The 21,171-nt window shown below is 38.9% G+C and overlaps 1 protein-coding gene across 4 annotated transcripts in view; it reads left to right on the top strand.

Moving 5' to 3' along the window:
- lsamp (limbic system associated membrane protein) overlaps positions 1-21,171 on the top strand; it is a 368,199-nt gene that overhangs the window by 299,931 nt on the left and 47,097 nt on the right. Inside the window, exon 1 of one of the 4 annotated variants that reach the window (XM_088427838.1) lies at positions 7,957-8,043. The exons of the other annotated variants lie outside the window; for them this stretch is intronic. Within the exon in view, the coding sequence (XP_088283964.1) occupies positions 8,003-8,043 (41 nt within the window). The 5' untranslated portion in view covers positions 7,957-8,002. Of the gene's footprint in view, positions 1-7,956; positions 8,044-21,171 lie in introns of those variants that run through there. 4 annotated transcript variants of the gene reach the window in all.

Genomic DNA, 21,171 nt, shown 5'->3' with positions numbered 1-21,171 from the left:
TTTCTCTTCAAGGACAGCTTGCCATTCAGAAACACATTTGGCATCAAATAAGCAATGACAATGTTTTAGAATCCATTAACAACCGCTCATTTTAAGTGCGAATGGCATATGCAAACGCTAGCTTATGTATCAAACCAACGCAAGAGGCCCCTTGAGCATTTTCCACAGATGGCTGCAGTTCCCCCAACAGAGGACCTTTCCTCTACTGAGTTTTCTTTGGACTATCTTAGCATTTTACGGCTGCACTGCAGTCTCTTCAAGTCTAGCCATGCAAACTAAAGAGGTAAATGATCATGGAGCTAAGTCGAAAGGCTGCTGTTTCTTTTTACGTCCTTTCCTTAATGCCCCATAACAAAGTCTTTGGAAGAGAGAAACAATGTGGTAGGCAAGCCCACCTGACTGGGGGCATCCAGGTTATTTTTCATGGATTTATTAAAATACACAAATCTTTTAGGAGGGTAGAAGCTCAAGGGGGGTGAAATGTTTGTTCCAGTGGCTCGCATGCTCTGTAATTCATGCAGTGCCTTTTCTTAGTCTGACATTAATATCCAAATTTCTTAACCTGGGCCGGTTGTTCCATCATAGCAGCACCTCTGTAGAAGTAGCTCAAGTAACCCTAACCCCCACAGATCGTGTTCTGGTTGGTCGGTGCAAATCTGCACAGCAGCATCCAATTCAGTCCATCGCCATTATGTCCCCTCTCCAAACAGAGAGTCCAACAACAGATATGTTGGATCATTTCCACAAAACACAGTATTTCAACATTGTTTACAAATCAAGTAGAGGTGGAGTAGTAAAAGTACTGTGTAATTAAGGATGGAAAAGCTGACTGATCCTCTTCATCTTGGATTTAAATGCATAATCTAATCATGGTCTCAGTCATTCCAGTCCAGGCCGATGGAAAAGTGGCAGGTGATTTTGCGGTTTTGCGAAGCTTACAAAAGCAGGAATCAGCTACTTGGGCACACCTCCAATTATCCTCTTAGGGGAGGAATGTATCAATAACTGTGAGGAATCTGATAGTAGTTTTGAAGGAGATAAAGTAGACAAAGAAGCAATAACAGCCACCAATTTTGTTTCTCTTTCCCTTTCTTGTATCGTTGCACATACTATACACACACAGACACAAACGCACTAGGAGTTGCAAAGCTGTGTATTTTGTTTTTTAATTCTCCACTACACAATATCCGGACATGATTTGATGTGAGGTTTGTAAGTCAGGTTCTTAGTATTATCTCAAGTTGCCATGGTCATGCTTCTTTTTTTACCATCAAGAATTTGCAAATAAAACAGCAACACATTATATTAAAAAAAAAAAAAAGTGCATACATACATGAAACACAAAGATGAACAGGCCTCCTTTATTGTATTAATCAACAACATTAAGGGAACAGAAAGAGTGCTCGCGGGCAACCCAGTGAATGATTGTATCGACTGTACTATGTTGGTCATGTCACCCTGGGGTGGGCTGGCTAGACAAGGCTGTGCATTCACTATGGTTCTCTGTTTTATTGATTATGTCAGGCAAGCCCTTTGCTTGACACAAAGATATATGTGTACTGTCAGAATTCAAAGTCTTTGTATGGTGTAATTGTGTGGTTTGGGTTTCTGGATAGGACTACAGGAATATCCGTGCGCTATTGTGTGCAAGTGTGCACCCTAATACAACTCCATTACTCATAGCTCTCCCGGGGCTATGTTCAATCACTGTCAATAAAGTTAATACCAGGAAGTAACCATGAGCTTCAGCATGTGGCCGCAGTGTTAGAGGAACGTCCTAATCAAAGATGCTCTTTTAAAACTAACTGCACCCCAGGAACTGCAATTTGCCACCCTTAAATCTTTTTTTCTTTTTTTTTAATGCAGAGCCGTCTTTCCTTTGCTTAGTGGATTAAAGCCTACTGACAAACCATGAGAATTGAGGTAGAAAATGCTTTCTTGATCGAAAGAAGTAAATAGGGTAATCTGTTGGGTTTCTTTTCTGACCCCCACTATTATGCAAACATTTAAACTTGCTGCATCACTATGTGCTTGTTTCTAAACCAGTGATTAGCTTTGTTAAAGGTCCTGCAACACGATTTTTTTTATTCTTTCCTGTGTAAGATGTGCACATAAATCACATTTAGCACATTGCCGATTTAATTTCTGACGAAATACGTATAATATAACGAGTTTTATGGTACAGGAATTTTTCTTACCAGGAAGTAAATCACCTTGTTTAGAGAGACCGCGCCTCTTACCGTGTGGCTGCCTTGCCTCCTTCGTGACATCACTCAATGCCAGCGGATCACACAACATGCATCCATCATCATCTAGACCACATATGTCAAACTCCAGCCCTCGAGGGCTGGTATCATGCATGCTTTTCAGGTTTCTCGCCCCCAAACACCTGATTCTAATGATTAGCTCACCAGCAAGCTCTAAATGAGAGAGAAGGATTGAAAACATGACGGATCCCGGCCCTCAGGGACTGGAGTTTCACACCTATGATGTAGACCGATCATCGTCACGTGGCTCACGACTGATGGAGAATATTTCAACAGTGTAAATAAAGGGCCAAAAACAGATGTTAACTACCATTAAAATGCAAAACTGCGTCAATACACCGCTCTCACTAACATGCTTTATCAAATCGGTCTCAGTGGGAACCTAGTACTCATAACAATAGTTACGCCCACAGGTTGATGTTTTACTACTGACGTTGATTGTCCGGCTGTGTGCTCCCAAATACACATTTTGGCCGCTTCAGCATTTTCTACAGTAAAACTTTGTGGCTACAGTAATGAATGAAAAACTGCTGTTTACTTTGCCGACTCGGTGCAAAATCTTTCCTCCTCAGCTCCGGAACTAAAACGAAACCGAAAGATGTGGATAAAGTCGGCGATTATTTTCTCTTGTGCAGGAGATGCAGGGGGGTGTAGGGGATGTACGAATTACTCCTATTTGCCCATCCCCATAAGTGCAGTTCAAACGGTTTTTGTCTGCAAGGGCGGGGCCAGTGCGAGAGCACAGAAAACTCAATGAATGCTTCAAAATGCATCATTGAAGGAAAATAACACTTTGGGAGAGTTTAGGGTGAGAATCCAACATTGGAACGAGGTTAGAAGCTCCAAAAAAGTTCACTTATCACGTCATGATGCATTCAAATCAGAACTGCTAATCCTTGGATAAAAAGGTTTGTGCACCACTGAGAGCAATTCTTGTTTTCGGGTAGTTTGTTTTTCTGTTGGTATTACATGGCTCTTTCCGGATATTGGGCTGGCTGTGCTGGTTGTGAGTCTGAAAAATGAGCAAACATCACAGCATGAACCAGAAAGAGAGCAATATGGAGCACAGAGTGGATTATGATCTGAGATTAGAAGTAAATAAAAATGAGTGTCACGACTGAGATAACAGTATAAGTGAAAGTGTTTGTTAATGTGTTGGATCTTCCAATGAATGCTTGATCTCATCATTCCCTGACAGGCGATTACAGAGTGCCCCCCCCCCCCCCCCCCCACACACACACACACACACACACACACACACTTCAACACAATCACAATCAACAACAGATAAATGTGCATGTTAAACAGGCCTCCGAAGGGCAGTTATTTGTCATTAGGGTGTCATGAACTTTGATATAAATGATAAATGTCCAATCGTACCCACTGCCCCCATCCCTATTCAATAAAATTCTATCAGGCATTGATAACAGTCATTCACTCCAGGCATTGGGTGAGCTTCTCTCTCCAATGAGCCTCATTTAGTTTTAATTTGACCGAGCATGCTGTACCACGTTGGGCAGACCAAAGGTACTTTTACATGCCACCTTTGCACCTGACAATTTGTTGGCTGAAACTACACTAAATTTTACACCTGCTGGAAGTGTGTGGTAGATGCCCCGGCATTTCAATAATAAATTAATTATCAGAATAAAATGCATTGCTACTATCATTATCTGTAACAGAGTTTTCCCATCAAACCCTGGGCTGTGCTGAAGCTCTTTTTTCACACAGATACACAAATGTTTGTGATGAAAGGCTGGCAAGTGCTCACTTCACAGCAGTGATTTGTGATCTGTCTGGCCAACTTGACATCAAGTGGACAGGAGTGAAGAGCCTCTTGCAGTTCCTTATAATTGTATTTCCCATGCATGTATCACCTGGATGGACTCCATTCTGGCCTTGGCTAATGTTTGTGACTATGCACTAAACAGCAGTTCAGAATACCCCGCTATCTTGGAATCCTAACAAGGAGGTGATGGAGAGCGCTCCTGCTGGGGACTCGTAGTCATTACCCATGTACATCCACTGACTTTCATGGGGACAGTTTTACAATACCAAAGCCAATGTAATAAGCCGTATCAAAATAGATGCTCATATGTTAATGCTCATTACTGGAGGTAGCATTTTGAACTGGACTGTTCCCCTTGTGGAGGTAGCAGACCAAAACAATGTGATCAACCTTGCGTCCATACCATGACACTTGGAATGGGCCTTCAATTAGCCGAATTAGCAAAGAATTACTGTACTTCTCCAAGTACAAGTCGACCTTGTGAATAGATCCCTAACCCCCCACCTTCACCCCTGATCCACAAGACAAAAGCAGCAAAGTAGAAAGGTAAGGAGCAGAGCAAAAAGCATCCACCTCCGCCAAGTGCCAAGCAGAAAAAAAATAATTAAAATAATGACTTCTTTTAACCTACGTATATCCTTGTCAATCCGCAGTCCTCCTGTGATGTACGTAAATAGTCGCTGTTGACACAAAAATCCATAGAGTGTACACACGTAATGAAATCCATCTCATAGTTGATGAAGAAAGAAGTGAATGCAAGATTAACTTGGTTTACAATTGTAGTCTCACCGTCTTTATCTAAAAGTTTAACGGTAAAAAAAAATAATACACTTAAGGTTTCTTTTCGATTTCCGTTTATTGTATTATATAAGACTTAAATTGTAAATGCAGACTTAGACAGCCCACAAAATCTTCACTCAGCATTATTTGTTTTGTTCTCTTCAGCATTGTCTCCAGAGCAGTGCACTCACCCAGTTTATTTGTATTGATTTCGTTTCATCATAGTACTGAGGAGATTAAAAATATATAGACAGATGCTGCATTCAGGGTCATGAGATGAGAACTTCACTGTATTAACTTGGCTGGATAAGCATTATGGCCATTTTTGAGCTGAATAGAGGCTATATTTATTTGTTTTAGAATGAATGCTCGAGCATCTACACAGACAAAGAAATATAAGGTTGAAAAGTTGCACGTAATTCATGTTATAACATTAAAATATGAATATATACAATTTTTAATTTTAGATTGGGTGTTGGTATTTCTTCGGGCACTCCACCTTCTTGGCCAGGTCACACTTGAAACAAAGACCCCTGTCTTAATGGGTATATTTTCTGGTTAACTAAAGGTTTTGGTTGGTGATTGTTTTTCTTGTTGCTAGTTCTGTATTATTTTATTTATCCAATCTCGCTTATACAAGTTTGTTTCATACGAGACAGCACCCTCCTTTATTTATTTATTTATGTATTCATTTATTCATGGGGGGGAGGGGGGCTGTCAACAATATAACCACATTAGGTTGCATCTGCATTACACACAACTTAAGTCAAGGAAAAATAAAACACAATAAATTGTTAACGCAATAAAAACACAATAAAACAGTAAAATCAAGTAAAATAAATAAAATAAGATCAAGTACAATCAGTCAATACTCTGCAAGGTGTCGAAAGCCATAGAGAAAAGGTGGGTTTTAAAAGAGTTTCAAAAACAAATAAAGTGGAGGCCTGTCTAACATTCAGCGGCAGATCATTCCAAAGTTTTGGAGCTGCGACGGCGAATGCTCAATCGCCTCTGAGTTTAAGCCTAGTTTTAGGCACTCTCAGGAGCAGTTGGTCAGCTGACCTGAGAAAACAATTAGGGGAATACAGGTGCAGCAGCTCAGCTAATGTACATCCACCATATGGCAATAAGGAGTGCAATGTTTTCTGGAGACGTGAACATTGCTAGTTTGATTAAGATTTGTCATTATAGGAAATGCTGACATTAAACATGACATGATGGATGGACTGATTACCTCTGCAGCATTCATGAACCATCACTAGAGTGAAGTATGTGCTTCTGCATCTGCGTCGGCTTATAAGCTTCTATAAATTCTAAAATTCTGTTATAAAATCACTGTTATAAAATCATTTTTCTCATTTTTTCCAAGTTGTTTCTCATTTCTCATTCAACTTAAGACATAAAAAAAAATTCTGGTGGATTTTTCTTTTCCCAGCGTGCACCTTGGTGGACATTATAATTCATAATGATACATGACTACAGCCACACTTTACTTCTCACCTTACTTTACTCTTGAGAGAGTGTGGTCCCTGCACAGAACAACATTAGTCACTAAAGTGAATCTTGGAAACGTTTTTTTTTGTCTCTTCTCAGTGTCACATGGTTTCACAACGAACCACATTTGTTTCTAGATCAATCATAACTCATTTTTTTTCCTTTAAACTTACATTATTTTTCCTGTCTTTTGTTATCTTCCAATTTGGCCTTTTGAAAGTACATTATTTCTTCTGTCTTTTGTTATCTCCCAATTTGGCCTTTTGAAGGTCAGTGAGGAGAAAATGTGAAGAAATATGTGTTACACAATGAGGAGGGGATACGTAGGATAATAGGTGAAGAGGGTGATGCTGATGGGAAAGAACCAATCACAAAGGTGGACTTGACCTGTTCGAGTCAGCCTCTTGTCATGCTCAGCCAGACTTGACATCAAAATCTCATTTTTCTACTTCATCGCCTATTATTTCCTCCCTGCATTTTCTTCTTCACTTAATGCTTCAAATTAAAGTGTGCTTTTAGTCTTTCATTGGAAAAAAGTGGAGGAATGGCATAACCACTCAATCTGCCGAGTGACTCACCTTGATGTAAATTATCCTTGCTTTCACACACTGTACACAGACGAACATGTACACAGACAAATTTACACTTCTTTGTCACCTTTAGCTTGGCACTTTCTTCTTAATAATCCTTCCTCCCCTAACTCAGACAAATCCTGCTGTTATTTTCTTTCTTTCCCTGGTCCAATGTCAGAATGGCGCATGTGTGGGAAATGACATGTGGCAGCATATCAACAGCTATTTCAAGTTGGTTGCTGGCCTATTGATTTTTCCCCGTCAAATTCTTCTTCCAATAATGCCCAATAGAAGTTGTCAGTGAGAGTGATTGCTTGTGTGTGTGTTTTGTGCTGTTGTGTAACAGTTGGCTGGAGATTGCAACACAGAAGCATTTTATATTGAATGAAATTTAATAGTCATCCCATTCAGGCACTTGAACAAAATGCCACAGGCGATCTAAATCAAAATCAAACACATTCTGCAGATGGAATACAAAAAGATACTTACTGACCTGACACATTTCTGACAGATATCATTAGAACTTCCCAAAAAGTCATTTTGACGTTTCTCTATCTTTAATTTATTATTAGTGCTTTGTTTTTGTAGCTTTAGCTTTGTTCCTAGATTTTTTTTTTTATTTGTCCCGTGCAACAATTATAGTAATGAAAAAGAAATATACAAATATTTACAAGTAACTCCCTCAACTACAGCAGCCAGACTACTAATTTACAATATACAGTTTTTTGTTCCTCTAGCTATTGCCGCTATATTTTGCCATTGATTTTTGAGAAAAGGAACATTGCTTTTGTGTTGTTCTGTCTTTCTCCCCCTGGTGGGGGTTTTCCCATCATTGTGAAACAAGTCTGTCCAAGTCCAGGGGCTGGTATCGCCGGCTGCACACCTGTTAACTGTCATGACACAGCATGGCTGGGGGATGTGTGAAAGGAGAGGGACCCAAAAGATGTCCGTGGCTTGACGAATGGTTGATTTCATAATAAACAAGTGCAAGGGAAAACGGGAACAAAAAATAACACAGAGTGACAACCGAAACTTGAAACTGAAACAGACTCACGGGGCACAGCAAGGGAGGCAATGACCGGTAGACAGGGGAAACTCAGATGGAGGGATCAGGCGACAGCAAGGAAATGGCTACGGCGAGGTAAAGTTTGTTTTTCGTTCACTTGTTCCTCAGTTCGGATCGCGTGTTATGTTTAGTTATTAAACTCTTTTTCCTACGTTGTGGTTTAGGTGTTTGCTTGGGTCCAGTTGCTTTATTGTGTTGATTAATACAGCTGTATGCCATTTAAGATTACAAAAAAAAAAAAAAAAACAAGGCAGTAGAGGAGGCATTACAATTAGCTTCAAAATTTTCATATGGCTATGACTGAGAATGAGTGGTCACTGGATAGCTTGACTCCAAGTGAGCAGTCCGCCCCTCCAGGAAAGTGGAGTTGAGTTATGTCTAGTAGAATCTAAGATTTTAGATGAGATAGTCATGAGCTTTTTGGCAGTACAAGACAAAAAGTCTGAATCAATAAATTAATAAAATAAATTGTTACTTGTTGGCATAATCCCTGCAACTAAGACTTGAAGAATTTGGACCCCCCCTGTTGTAGAAAGTCCTCAAAGGCCAGTATCTTGCATATTTTCCGTCGTTATCAGGCTTCTGCTGAGCTTGCTGATGAGCTGATAATTTGAATCAGGTGTGACAGGGAAAGAAATGTGGAAAACATGCAGGATACCGGCCCTCTAGGATTGACTTTGGACAACCTCTGCTCTACTGCCTGTCAGAGAATTCCCTCACGTTGAATAGATTTGCAGTTTGCAAAATCGGGCCAGCTCCCCCAGGGTATGTGGGAGCCATGTTGAGGATGAAATTTTCAGGACAGTTATACTTAGGGGGGGGGTCATTTTACTTGTGTTTGACCAATTTTGCAATCACTTTGTATGTTATCCTGGTTGTGTGGCAAGCCTATCTGTCACTGCATCAAATCACCTGATATCTAAGAGAAAAGATACTATCATTTGTAACTGTAAAGCCTTATGCCAAACTCGGTCCCCATCACCGAAGTCTGTTGACACGACAGAGCTTACAGTCCGATGGGGGATTTCAGATGATGATGACTAAAATACAGAACTGGCTGCAAATGCTTGAAAATGTGGATACAATCTGTAACTCTGTATGGTTGAGGCAGGATGCATAAGGTTTTGCTGCTCATTCAATCACTAGGCTTTTGAAAATTATTGGTATCCATGGACAGGTTCTGCCTGAGTCCAAATAAGTCTACAAAGACCTAAATGAGGCAGTGGATATGGATCAGGAAGGAAGCACCCTTGCTGAGCTCAGAGAACATCAACATGACCCACTCACTAATCCCACACTCCAACTGCAATGTTTTCCTTCTCTGCTTCCACTAGTAGAAGCAAACAGCTACCCGTCATGACCACTCGCTACTGAGTGAAACAGATCAGCAGATGTCTGGATGTCCGATATTCACATGACTGGTTGTTATTCTACCAAGACTACCTTGACATTGACCCAGTCGTATAGGGTATTTGATGAGTTTTGGATGCTCTCTGTTTGAAAAAGATCTGCCTCTAAAACAAGCCACTTTCATGTTTTGCAATGTTATTGTATAGAGACTTTTTTTTTCAAGTTTGAGTTCTAATAAGTTTTGGTGTTTTTTCTTGTGCAAATTTGCATGTGAGAAAAAAATTGTGTGCGTGTGTGTGTGTGTATTACTGCATTGTAATTCAACTACCAATAACTGTATATTTTTTTTAATTGCCTGACTTTAATGACTCCTAACAATTAATGACTCCTAACAGTCTCCGTCTCTTTTTTTTCTTTTTTTTTTATGCGCACTGGGGATCATACATCATCCACATGACTGGTCTAAACATTGCACTTCAATGCCTCACCACAGGTAAACTCCACTCTACAATCCAACTGTTTTTTTGTATGTTTATCCTTTAATAATAGCACCTATTCCCCAACTATCTAAAACTGATATTTTTATAAATGGCCAGTATGTGCTATAGCTTTAAGATGGATGTGCATTTAATATGTTGTTCGGAAGTGTGCAGGCTTTTGTTCAGTCTTCATACTTGCCTGAAAGCATTGCATCAGAAATTCAGCTATGTGAGTGTAACAACCCATGAATCATAGAGTAATTTTACCTATTGATGATGCTTTTATCACAGTTGTAGTCTACATTGCCTTCATCCATACACATATGCACACACAACACACACACACGCACAACTATACCATATCCGTAAACTATACAATAGGACCTTATGTTAAAACATGCTTCCTTTTTTTTTTTTAACATTTGTGACAATGACGGATTATTACATTGTTCTACTATTTAGAGGTCTCAAAAGATTGATTCATGCCAAACAATCTCCATATATACGTCATTATTTAGTTGCATTTTAGACCCACAACCATGGTCCACAATGAACAGAAGTCATCAACCATGTGAACATTTTCACATATTCTATAATCATTTTGAGAAACCATGGTTCATGTAAAGACCATTATCAGGTGAATATCAAACAATGTGATTATTAGTGAAGTCTTGGACATTGCCAAGTTGGTTACAAGACAAGGTGAGAAACTTGTTTGGAGAGTGTCCAAAAATCCTTTCAACAGGAAGTTTTGAACATTACCATGAGAACAGTTGGGTGAATGAAGCACATTTTGGAAAACTTGCCAAAAAAACTTGTAATTCTCTGTGAGTGAATGCAAGATTGTATGTATTTTCTTTGATTGAATTCAGGTCAGAGAAAATGTAGAGATTAATTTGAGATCTAGTGGGTCCAAAGAAGACAGCGCAGTGACGAACTGGTAAACAAGTTTAAGTTGGTAGAATTGGGCTCAACACTATGCACACATTGTTGTGCTTAAAAGTTATCCTTCAACTGAAAATGTTATTTGTGTTAGGCCCAGCAAGCGGGGATTGTGGACAGAGATGGATTTGTGCCGTGTGCTCAGCACCCATGCATGTATAGTATTCGCAACAGCTTTTCTCTACACTTGGCTGCGTGCTGACGAGCAGATACGTCTAGAATGGAAGTGCTTCACCACCAAACCAGAGCAGCTCATTTAGATAAGCGCAGCGGTTTATTCAGGACATGAAACAGAGGGTTAGGGCAATACGAGTGGATCAGTGAGTAGCCCTGGTTTGCCACTATTTCTGAAGGAATTCACTGGTGAAACTGGGTTTAATCCTTTTTATAAAGTTGCAGGTAGAATGATTAAGGGCTATTTTACTGTCCACCTCAACACCAAAGAATTATTGGTAAAAGATGGCTTCTTTATAAACACCCTTGTGGTTTGATAAGCGTAAGAAAAGTGTGACTGGAATTTCAAACAATTGGTGTAGATAAGTGAAATGACTTGGGCTCCCATACACAGGTGCTGTATTTAACGCACACGACAGTTGATCAGGGAGACACAAAGTGGTGGCGATTACTTCTTACAGTCAACAGAAAACAGTTTAATTCACCTTTACACATGCTAAGACACACAACAAGATTATAGGGGTATTAACAGTAAGTCTTGAATGTTGCTTCAGGAGCTGTCTATTTAAAGACAATCCTTATTAGCACTTACTCAAATGTTATACATGAGTATTATGAAATAGACCTTTAACAATTTACACAATAAATGAAGACCTATAGCTTTCTATCCAATTTCTACTCATCAATCACATGCAGTTGTCACGTTCTGCCTGAGTTACGTTCTGCTATGGGTTTTGTTGTAGAGATTTTGGGTTGTTTCTTTAGCCATTTAGTTTGTATCGTTTCTTCCCCGCGTCTGCCTCACCTTTCTGTCCATTAGTTTTATCTTGTCCACCTGTCGCCTGTGCGTTCCTGCCCCTGCGTGTCACCCAATCAGCTTCCCGTGCCTCTTGTCTCTCCCAGCTGTTTCGCGTTGTCTTGTTAGTAGCCTCGTGTATTTAAGTTGCAGCCTTTTCTATGTTAGTCGTCGGATTATTGTACCTGTATATATCGTCAATTCGTGTTCCCTGTCCCGCTGTACTCGCCCTCCACTCCTCCCCGTCGTCCGAATTAAGTCTCGTGAGTTATTCCGTTCCTCATTTATTTTGCTACTTTGTCTAGTTTTTGTCTTCTGCTTTTCCTGCCTTGTTTTATTATGAAATGAGCATTTTTGTTTGAGCACACCCTCTCCGTCCTCCTGCGTTTTTGAGTCCCTTTCCCTCCACCTCCTCACGTCGCCATGCCACGACGTGACAGCAGTTGCGACTCCAAATCTCTTCACAACAGTATAATATTTTGCCATCGCTTTATCTAATAACATGTTATTCGAAACTTAAAATATTAAAAAATAGAGATGCTTATTTGTAGACAAACTCAATTCATGGTTGCTAGCGTCATAGTTAGTTGTTTCCACTGTGAAAGTGGCGAATAAATCCTTAACCCGGTTCACAAGTGGCAAGCCAGCTACAAGCGTTGTCCAAAAAGAGGATGCACAGGTTATAAACTGAAATCTGATCGTTTCAAATTCTTAAAAAACTAAATATGTCTTGTGTTGTTTCAATTGTATGGGGCCTGCAAACCTGAGTCTGAAAGCCCTTCTGAATTTGATGCTGCAATGGCAACACAAGGAAGGTGATATCTCATTGGACAAAATAAATAAATACGTATTCCACAAATGACTGTAGGTCACAAAGCAACTCAGACACTTTTAAATAAAGAAAAAATAATGTTGTTAATAACATTATGCAATATTTTATAATGATTTGATGATGTTTAGGCCTTCTGAGAAGGCACTGAAGACCCTCACGAGTGCTTATCTGGCTTTTGCTTGCAAAAGTAAGAATTTTTGTGTTTTTATTATGGGCAGAACTAATGACTCATTTTGCAATGCTTCACAAAATCATCATCGCAGGATGGAGTTAGCCACCTAGTCTCATAATTAACTTGAGTGGTCTAGCCAATCTTTTAACCTTCTAACCAAGTATATACATATATTTTTTTAGAGTGCATTGAAACATTTTAGGAATTTAAGAATGTCTTGAGAATAATTGGCGAGCATTTCTGACGTGCATTTGCTACCTTCACTAACAGTCTCATCTGCCCCCCTATCCATCCTTTTCTCCCTGTGGATTAATGCCCGTAATGACTGTGTTTGTTGCCATCTACAGGAATAGTAAGAGACAATTCTTGCATCTGCAAATGGGCAGTGTTACATAAGATGTGCCAACAAATGTTCTGGCTCATTTAACCTGCCATTGTTCCCTGTAATAATCCCAACAATCCCAACTGTACCCTGTTATAATCCCGCAGATTGCCACCAATCAGCAATGCTAGTTCATGCTCTCTCCTTCTCTCTCTCTCTCTCTCTCTCTCTCTCTCTCTCTCTCTCTCTCTCTCTCTCTCTCTCTCTCTCTCTCTGTTTGTCTGTCTCTCTCTCTTGTTCATGTAAATCAGATGAGAATCATATCACACTCTGCCTCATTTAGAAATAGACAGTTCAAATCTAAAAAAGTAATGACATGCATAAATAAATAAAATGAAACAAAACAATCCCAACAACATTGTGAAGATCCTAGCCCTTATGTAGGCCACATACTGTATTTATACTCCTCCTATAATGTGTAATTTTGTGTAATTGTTGTCCTTTGTTCTTTATGAAGTTCTCTCTCTCTGCAATTTATAACGTAAGACAAAAACTATTATCCACGATTCATTCTAAAACCAAAATATATTAGCATAATGATATTGGGTTCACGTCACATTTCTCCTCTATTACTCAATACTACTTTGCAGTGGAAAATAAAGTGTTCTTTAAAAGAAACAAACAGCAACCATCCTTTGAGGCGGAGTTACTTTCCACCAGATCCATTTTGCCACTGATAAGGAGACGTGCATACAGTCAAATGTAACATGTTTAGAGGGCAGCAAGGAAAAAAGAGGCACAGGATTGTATACAGCATTATATGAACTAACACAGTATCCAGTACTAGCAAAAACAAAATTGCCTTATGCTTGTTTTTTTTTCCTTGCTTTATGCCACTGTCTTGATTTTTACATGCAAGACTTCATACAACCCACTGTTATAAAATATGTATTATTTTTCCCCTGCACATTTATGTACACTTTATATTTTATTGACCCTGGTAAAAATCCATGTGCAGTTTAAAAGAGAAGCAGAATGCATTCTTTTATCTCACAGCAGACAAGTGTTTTTTTTGTTGTTGTTTTTTTTTCTGTTTAAAGTGTGGTGACCTACCTATGACCTATAATCCAGAAAGAAAGAAAAAGATGTATTCATTTCAGTCCTGAAGCCATCACTAAAAGGAACACACATACCGCGGATAAAACCCAGACACAAACAAAAAGGCACACATTCAATAGACTGCTGTTTATAAGAAACTGCATGCACCCTATGCTAACTCAAAACCTGGGTGTTCTAAAGGGGTTAGAAGAGCAATCGATTTGTCTGAAGAATTACATTTTGTGATTATTTCTTTAAAAATGTTATTCCCTTCATTATAGTAGCTGAGAGTTACTGTCATGGAATGCCCAGTTGATCCGCTACGCTTTCTGGAATTATTAACCTTGAATTGTGATGTGGAAATGACTGCAGATTAGCCTTGATTAAACAGGGAAATCAGTTAACATAAGCACCACCCCCACATCCTATCTAGTTCCCTTCCTAATTAAATGCAGCCATGTGGAGCTGGGGCTTGTCATGTCTGAATCTCTCCAGGGCCTCGCCTGTACTCCTAAAGCCAAAATATCAAATATGTAAACCACTTTGATAGCAAACTGATTGAATTAATTATTTGCTGCATGTTGAGTGATAAGGCTACATGCAAGTTATTGTAGGCAATTAACTGTGACATCAATAGGGTTTTTTTATGTTAAGACTGAGAATAGTTTGTATCACTCTTGAGAGAAATGAACATAAATCAATTATTAAGAAAAGTCATTTTAATCTTGAAATGTTTTAATGTGGTTTAAATCCTATAACATATGACTCCTTTAACATATGACTGTAGAATAACAATTGATAAAACCTACATTCCTCTCTATTGTATTGACCATTGTGAGGCTGATTCCTTTATTCTTCTTCTGAAATGGTTTACTGTGATTTCAAGGGAAGAGCATGCGATGGGTTTCACATATGAATTTGGAATTATGAAATGATATTTTCTTTCTCCAAGCTTTAGCATTTCCATCTCTTTGGTAAAGATTGACAATCCAACTAAAGCTTGTTTGTTGAACCTTGTTGACGTTTTTCTTTTTAAAAGACAAACTCCATCCTGACATTCAAATCTTCTTGCAAATGAGAAATGTGTGTCTTCTCTTGTTACCTAAACAATATGGTAACAACATATACCTGCTACTCCAATTTTCAATAACGCAAGTAAATGTAGCATCAATGTCAACACAATTTCAAAACTGAGCATTTACATTTACTTCTTTGTAAAATATTTGTGATTGGACAACCTAATGCTGCAATACTTATGTTATTTTACACAAAAGGTGCTGCTTTCAATTTTTACTGTTATGTCCTGATGTACTGTAAATATGCCTGTTAACCAAACCTGAAATGTCGATGTCAGGTTTCATATTCATCGTATTTAAACACAGATTTTTTTTATTTTTTTTTTGTGGATGTGAGTGCGCATTGGGGATTGCTACATTCTTCTTGAAATTTAGCCACGTGGACCGTAAAGAGATGTGGTAAAGGCCATATCCTTGTACTCCAAGATACCAGATGTGAATTTTCACAACGGCCACACTGTATTATAGAAGTGGAAAAGAGGATGAAAGCAGAGAGAGAGAGAGAGAGAAGAATTTTATAAAAGATGTAATAACTGAAATCTTGAGCCCAGATGTCCCCATCTGTTGTTTGCTCAACGAGACACTGTAACATGGTCCATTAGCAATCTGCTGAACATTTTGCCACCCCGGAGCCCCTGCACACACTCAGATATATTTACACAAAACAAGATTTGTAGTTTCCACGGGCACTTCAGAGCCTGGTCGAGGAAGTGGATAGCTCAAAAGAGAAGTGGAGGAATGTCCTTAAAATATATGCGGCAATGGTGGGAAGGTCTGACAAAAATGGCTCATTCTTTCCAGATGTGTGCTACATTTGATTTTAATAGTCTCTTGGAGGAATAGACATCTGTATCCTTGAAGCAGCGCTTCTCAATTCTATTTTCCAAGCCCCCCTACGAAAGAGATTTTTTTTTTGCGACCACCCCCCACTCGACGTGCTGACTATAAATATGGTTTTTATGTATACAATTGTTTAAGTATTCCTAAACCTATATCCTTTTTACCCTTAACAAAGGAATATAGCAATGTAAATCAACTTTCAACTTTATGGGTTATAGCTTAGTCTAAAACAAAAAAACAAACAAAAAAATAACCAAGTGCATCAAAGTCCACTGGTATCACCTCGCTCTCACTATTTGAGAAGTACTGCCTTAAAGCAAGCAAACCTAATGGAATGTTCTGTCACAGTTCACACTGGCACTACTTTACTGTAGAAAATGATTTGATTGTATGAGCCAGCTTTGGGAAATATATTTTTATATTTTACTTTTCATGGAATAATATTGAATAAATAACACCTGAATGTATAATAGTCCTAAAAGTAACTGCACTACGAATGGAAAATGTCCAACTTGTTCCCAAAGAATGAATTTTTACCAAGATACTACTCATCATGAAAGTGTATTTGGGGTTGTTTTCATGGTGACTGTCGCAAATGCTCGACACCATCCGAACCAAATAAGTTCCTTACTCTCATCATCCAATCATTTCACATGATTCCAGTCAGCCTGTCTTCAACAAACTGCATGCAGGGTTTCTTGTGCATTATCCAGAAGAGGCTTCATTCTGAGACCAGCAACAAGCGTGCGGCATATGGTCGGAGTACTGACAGGCTGAGCCTAGCACCCATTCAATTTCTGTGCTGATGCTGGCAGTACTCATAAAGTCTGTTTTCCCAAGACAGCTTTTTGGATATTATCCTGGGCGCATGCACACACAGACCTGTTTTGAGTGGAATTTGTCTTGGCCATCGTGCTGCAGCCGCTTTCAGGATGCGGGCAGTTCTCTAGTCTTGGCCAGCTACATGTAGGCCATGGGTTAATGATTTCCATCATTTGGAAAAGCAATTAAGAAGGAAAATAAAACCAGTGTGAACACTTTGACACATGAAAATGTCATATGCACGCAGTTGCATGCATTGTTGCTATAGCTACTCAGCTCATCACAATAAAGCTGTCCTGAGGGCTGGAATATGTAGGGACCTTTGTTTTGTTTTGTTTTTTTGTTTGTTTGTTTTTTTGTTTGTTTTTTGCAGGTGCCACAAGAAGTGTTAATTGAATATGCATGATGTTTTGTCAATCACAATGCACATGATTTCCTGGTGGAAGGCGAGAGGTTGAATCTTAGCTAATTTGGCTGAAGCTCATCGGTAAGGTGTAACAACGTTAAACATTGACAGGCATGAAAATCACAAACTTTTTGGTAAAAGATGGCATTTTGGAAAAAATTTATGTGATCTACATGAATCCTGGAGATCCGATTAGAAAATAGTTCAGTGTCATCGTATTTTCTAATTATGGTATGCATGCGTGCATGTGTCTGAGAAGCTACTGCTGCAAATATTGCTTTCATAAGCTAACCCATAATTCCCCAAATAAAGGACGGACCCATACATAGTATACATCCTTAATTTTAGGGTCAAATTGTGGTATTCCTTATGTTACCAAGTATAGGAAGCACCAATAATTTGGCAGCAAGATATGATGATCAACAATGCTGATTACACCTGATCGTTGTCCTGTTTGGTCAGCAACTGGCTCCACTCTACCAATGTGAGAGGACGGTTAGCTTGTTAGCCCAAACCTTGTTGCAGCCTTATGATTTTCAATGTGCAATACACTTTCTTCTTGAAAGCTACTGTAATGTTCCTGTGTGAACAAGGATGGACTTGGACGTTGGTTCAGTCTGCTTGCTTCTTTTATTTACAATACTGCCATAATAACCGGATATAACAGGAACTGTTGTTAGCTGTCTCTCAAGCAATGGCTGCTAGCAGCCGACTGACCTCTGACCTCTAGCTTGTCCTATCACCATAAATTATTTAAGTAAGAATACCGCTGATATAAAAATGCACATCTGTTTTCAAAACTTGACTTTATATGGCTGGCTGATGCAATCTTCCTTGAATGTTATTGAATAAAACAATTCTAATCTTTAAAGTGACAATGTGTAAGATTTAGACCATTTTTCATCAAAAATTAATACATCAAATTATAATACATTTTAAAAGCTTACAAGTAAATGCATATTTGTCGACTAACAGTATGTTTTAAACATAATTGTAGGTCTAGTTATCATTAAAGAGTTTTTTTTGCCATAAGGTGGCGTATTGTACTCTGAGTGACAAGTACGGTATGAGAGAGGGCGCAATGAATAACATCTAATGTAAAATAAAATGCTTACCCTTCATACATAAACTGCTGTGGGCTGGAGGTGGTACTTGCACTGGGTAAAGCCCTTTAGCCTTTTAGAAAAATCCTTAACATTTTTCTGAATTTCCCAATCCCCACTACACACCTGAGCTCTAAACATGCGGTCATTTTCAGTCTACAGCAAGTGACTAAATGAGTTTTTAATGGCATTAATTGTACATGAAAATAAAACTTCATATTCATTCCACATAAAATATGTATTTTCCACTGCTGAAAACAGCTAAAAACTCGAAGTACCCATTTAAATGTTTCATATAGTGGACTTCTGTCATGTTGCTAACATGAATTTCAGTCATTTATTCCAAGTCAACATTGCTGTTATGTGGCATGCATATTTACAGTAATCACCTCAATGTTGGTGTGATACTTTGTCTGGCCTGACATCAGGTCGAACTGTAATAGAAGCTTAGTTTGACTTGCTTGAAAGCCAAAAAAAAAACTGTAACAGTTTTCCTCAACAATTAACCTATTTTAGAGTCCATCACCCAACACAGACTGTAACACAAGAATTCATCCATATTTCTTAGTATTGTGACTTTTCTGTTTATAAGAAATGTTTGTTGAGCATGAACGAGGTGCACCTTGAGTATAGAATCCACTTGACCTAGATCTGGCATCCAGTATTTCACTCTTTATCGAAAGCAAAGCACCAAGGGGTGACATACTTGATTTGATGAATGTGTGTGTGTGTGTATATATATATATATATATATATATATATATATATATATAATGAGGATAAGCGGTCTATGGAAAATGGATGGGTAGATGGATAAAATTTAGAATGGGGTTTTAAAATAACAACTGTCTAAATATTAAACACTGTGGTTTTAAGCATCATCTTTGTTAGCTTTAAATTTGGCAAGTTACTAATAGATGTATTAATGCACGGTTTGAGCATACTTGAACATACATTTATCACAGACAGGTAAATAGATAGCTTTGATCCCCGTCGAGCTTCCTAATCCGCTGTGGTCGCAAACCTGATTTTGGACAAAGAGAGTGGGTTGCCTAAGAAGGGCATTAGATGTCATGTGACTCACACACTATGGAAATTGAGGATGGGACAAATTGGAGGTTGCAACATTATTATTTTGTTATTGAAGAACATCCCACAATAATGAAGAATTCCACTGCCGACCACAATCATCATCAGTGAATGCTTCACAGTGTATTGATACAAACCATCATTACCCTGCACTCCCTACCAAAGTGCAACATGTAACTGAGAGTGAGTGAGTAGTGGATCTGTGAGTTTTTGGCTCCACCCAGAAGCTCGTCATCCTGGCTGTATTTCTCGCCTGTATCGCCACATTGAATTCAATGGCATTCTTATGTGCTCAATGAAAAATGGAATTGAAGAAAAATGTGTGTACATTTGCTTATTCAGTGCAGTTCTTATCCCTCCATTTCACTGACTTGCTGTTGTGGCTCAGAAGTTCCAATCATTTGAGGCTGAGGCAGCAGCGGTGAATTGAGAACCAAAAGAGAGATGAAGCGAAGTGTCAAGGGGAGTCGCTGAGGTGATGCTCTGATTGATTTTTAAATGAGCTTGAATTTGCAGGTTCATTTGTTTTGTTTAGTGTTTAGTTTGCAGTCCTGGATCCTCCTCTTCTATCCAGCATCACCAGCCATTTGTTTGTTTTTCTTTTTCCCCCGTAGTTGATTTATAATACAGAATAGTGATTCAACTGTGAAATAAAGCTGTCTCCATATTGTCGATATGAGGAATGTCCTCAGTGTTTGTCATATTTTACCCACTGGTTTTCTATTGAGGAACACTGCTTCTTTTCCAATAGTTCACACGGCCAAGAGTGTGTGACTGGACAATTAAATGTGTGTCTTTGGCCCGTGGGACTAATGGTCAAGCAAGTTTGTGAGGGTCAGCGACCCGTGGCTCAGGAGTCGCATTTGACTTTTTCATCCTTATGTTGGAAGGTCTGCTTGGCAATCGACCGAAAAAAACAAAACCAATATGCATAAATAGTTGATTAACCTCAGAAATATTTTCTATTCGGCACAACACAACTATTGGGTGGGGCCATGGTCGCATGCTTGTGTTTGCAAGGCAGTCTTCAAAGAATGTAAATGTCAAATGCACAGTCATCATCCACAAAGAGTGTCAACTTAGGCTATGGCATCATGCGCTGACCAGCAAGTCTACCTTTTTGCACAAAGTCAAACTTGCCGCGTGCTTCCCACGCCCAGATTCCTCATACAAATGAGGGATAAAGCCAGGATTGACTGGAACGCGACTGGTTCTATTCCACCATGGCGCACAGCTTTGCAAATACCCCATTACATCCACTTCTGGCATACGTAAAGTCTGGCAAATTACCAAAACATTGAAAACTCCACCCTGACACATATTTAAAATAGGGCCTTTTATATCTCTTCCAATCAGACTTCATTATGTAGTTCATGCAACACAACAGGCTCCTTAGGACATGGGCTGATGAAGCCTGTCAGATGAGATGGCAAGACACAAAACTTGAAATAAAACCAAAATCTGTTTTTTCACTAAGGAATTGGATCAGAAAATACAGGACGAACCAAGACTAGTGTTTTGGGGTTTAAAGACATTTTACACCGTCTCCAGGAGACATTGAATGTCTTTAAAACATGTCATATTTTTTCATTGTTTCACATTTCTGAGTTGAGACAAAACCTCTTAACACCATTCTGTCAATGTCACCCATAAAACTCCATTGTCCAGAAGATATTCATTTGCTGTCCTATTTTATCTGTAT

This window comes from Hippichthys cyanospilos, chromosome 11 (genome assembly GCF_059441005.1).
Source record: "Hippichthys cyanospilos isolate Australia breed blue-spotted pipefish chromosome 11, RoL_Hcya_1.0, whole genome shotgun sequence".
In the NCBI taxonomy this organism is placed as follows: Eukaryota; Metazoa; Chordata; class Actinopteri; order Syngnathiformes; family Syngnathidae; genus Hippichthys; species Hippichthys cyanospilos.
Note: the sequence above shows the minus strand (reverse complement) of the source record. Positions and strands in the feature narration are given on the sequence as shown.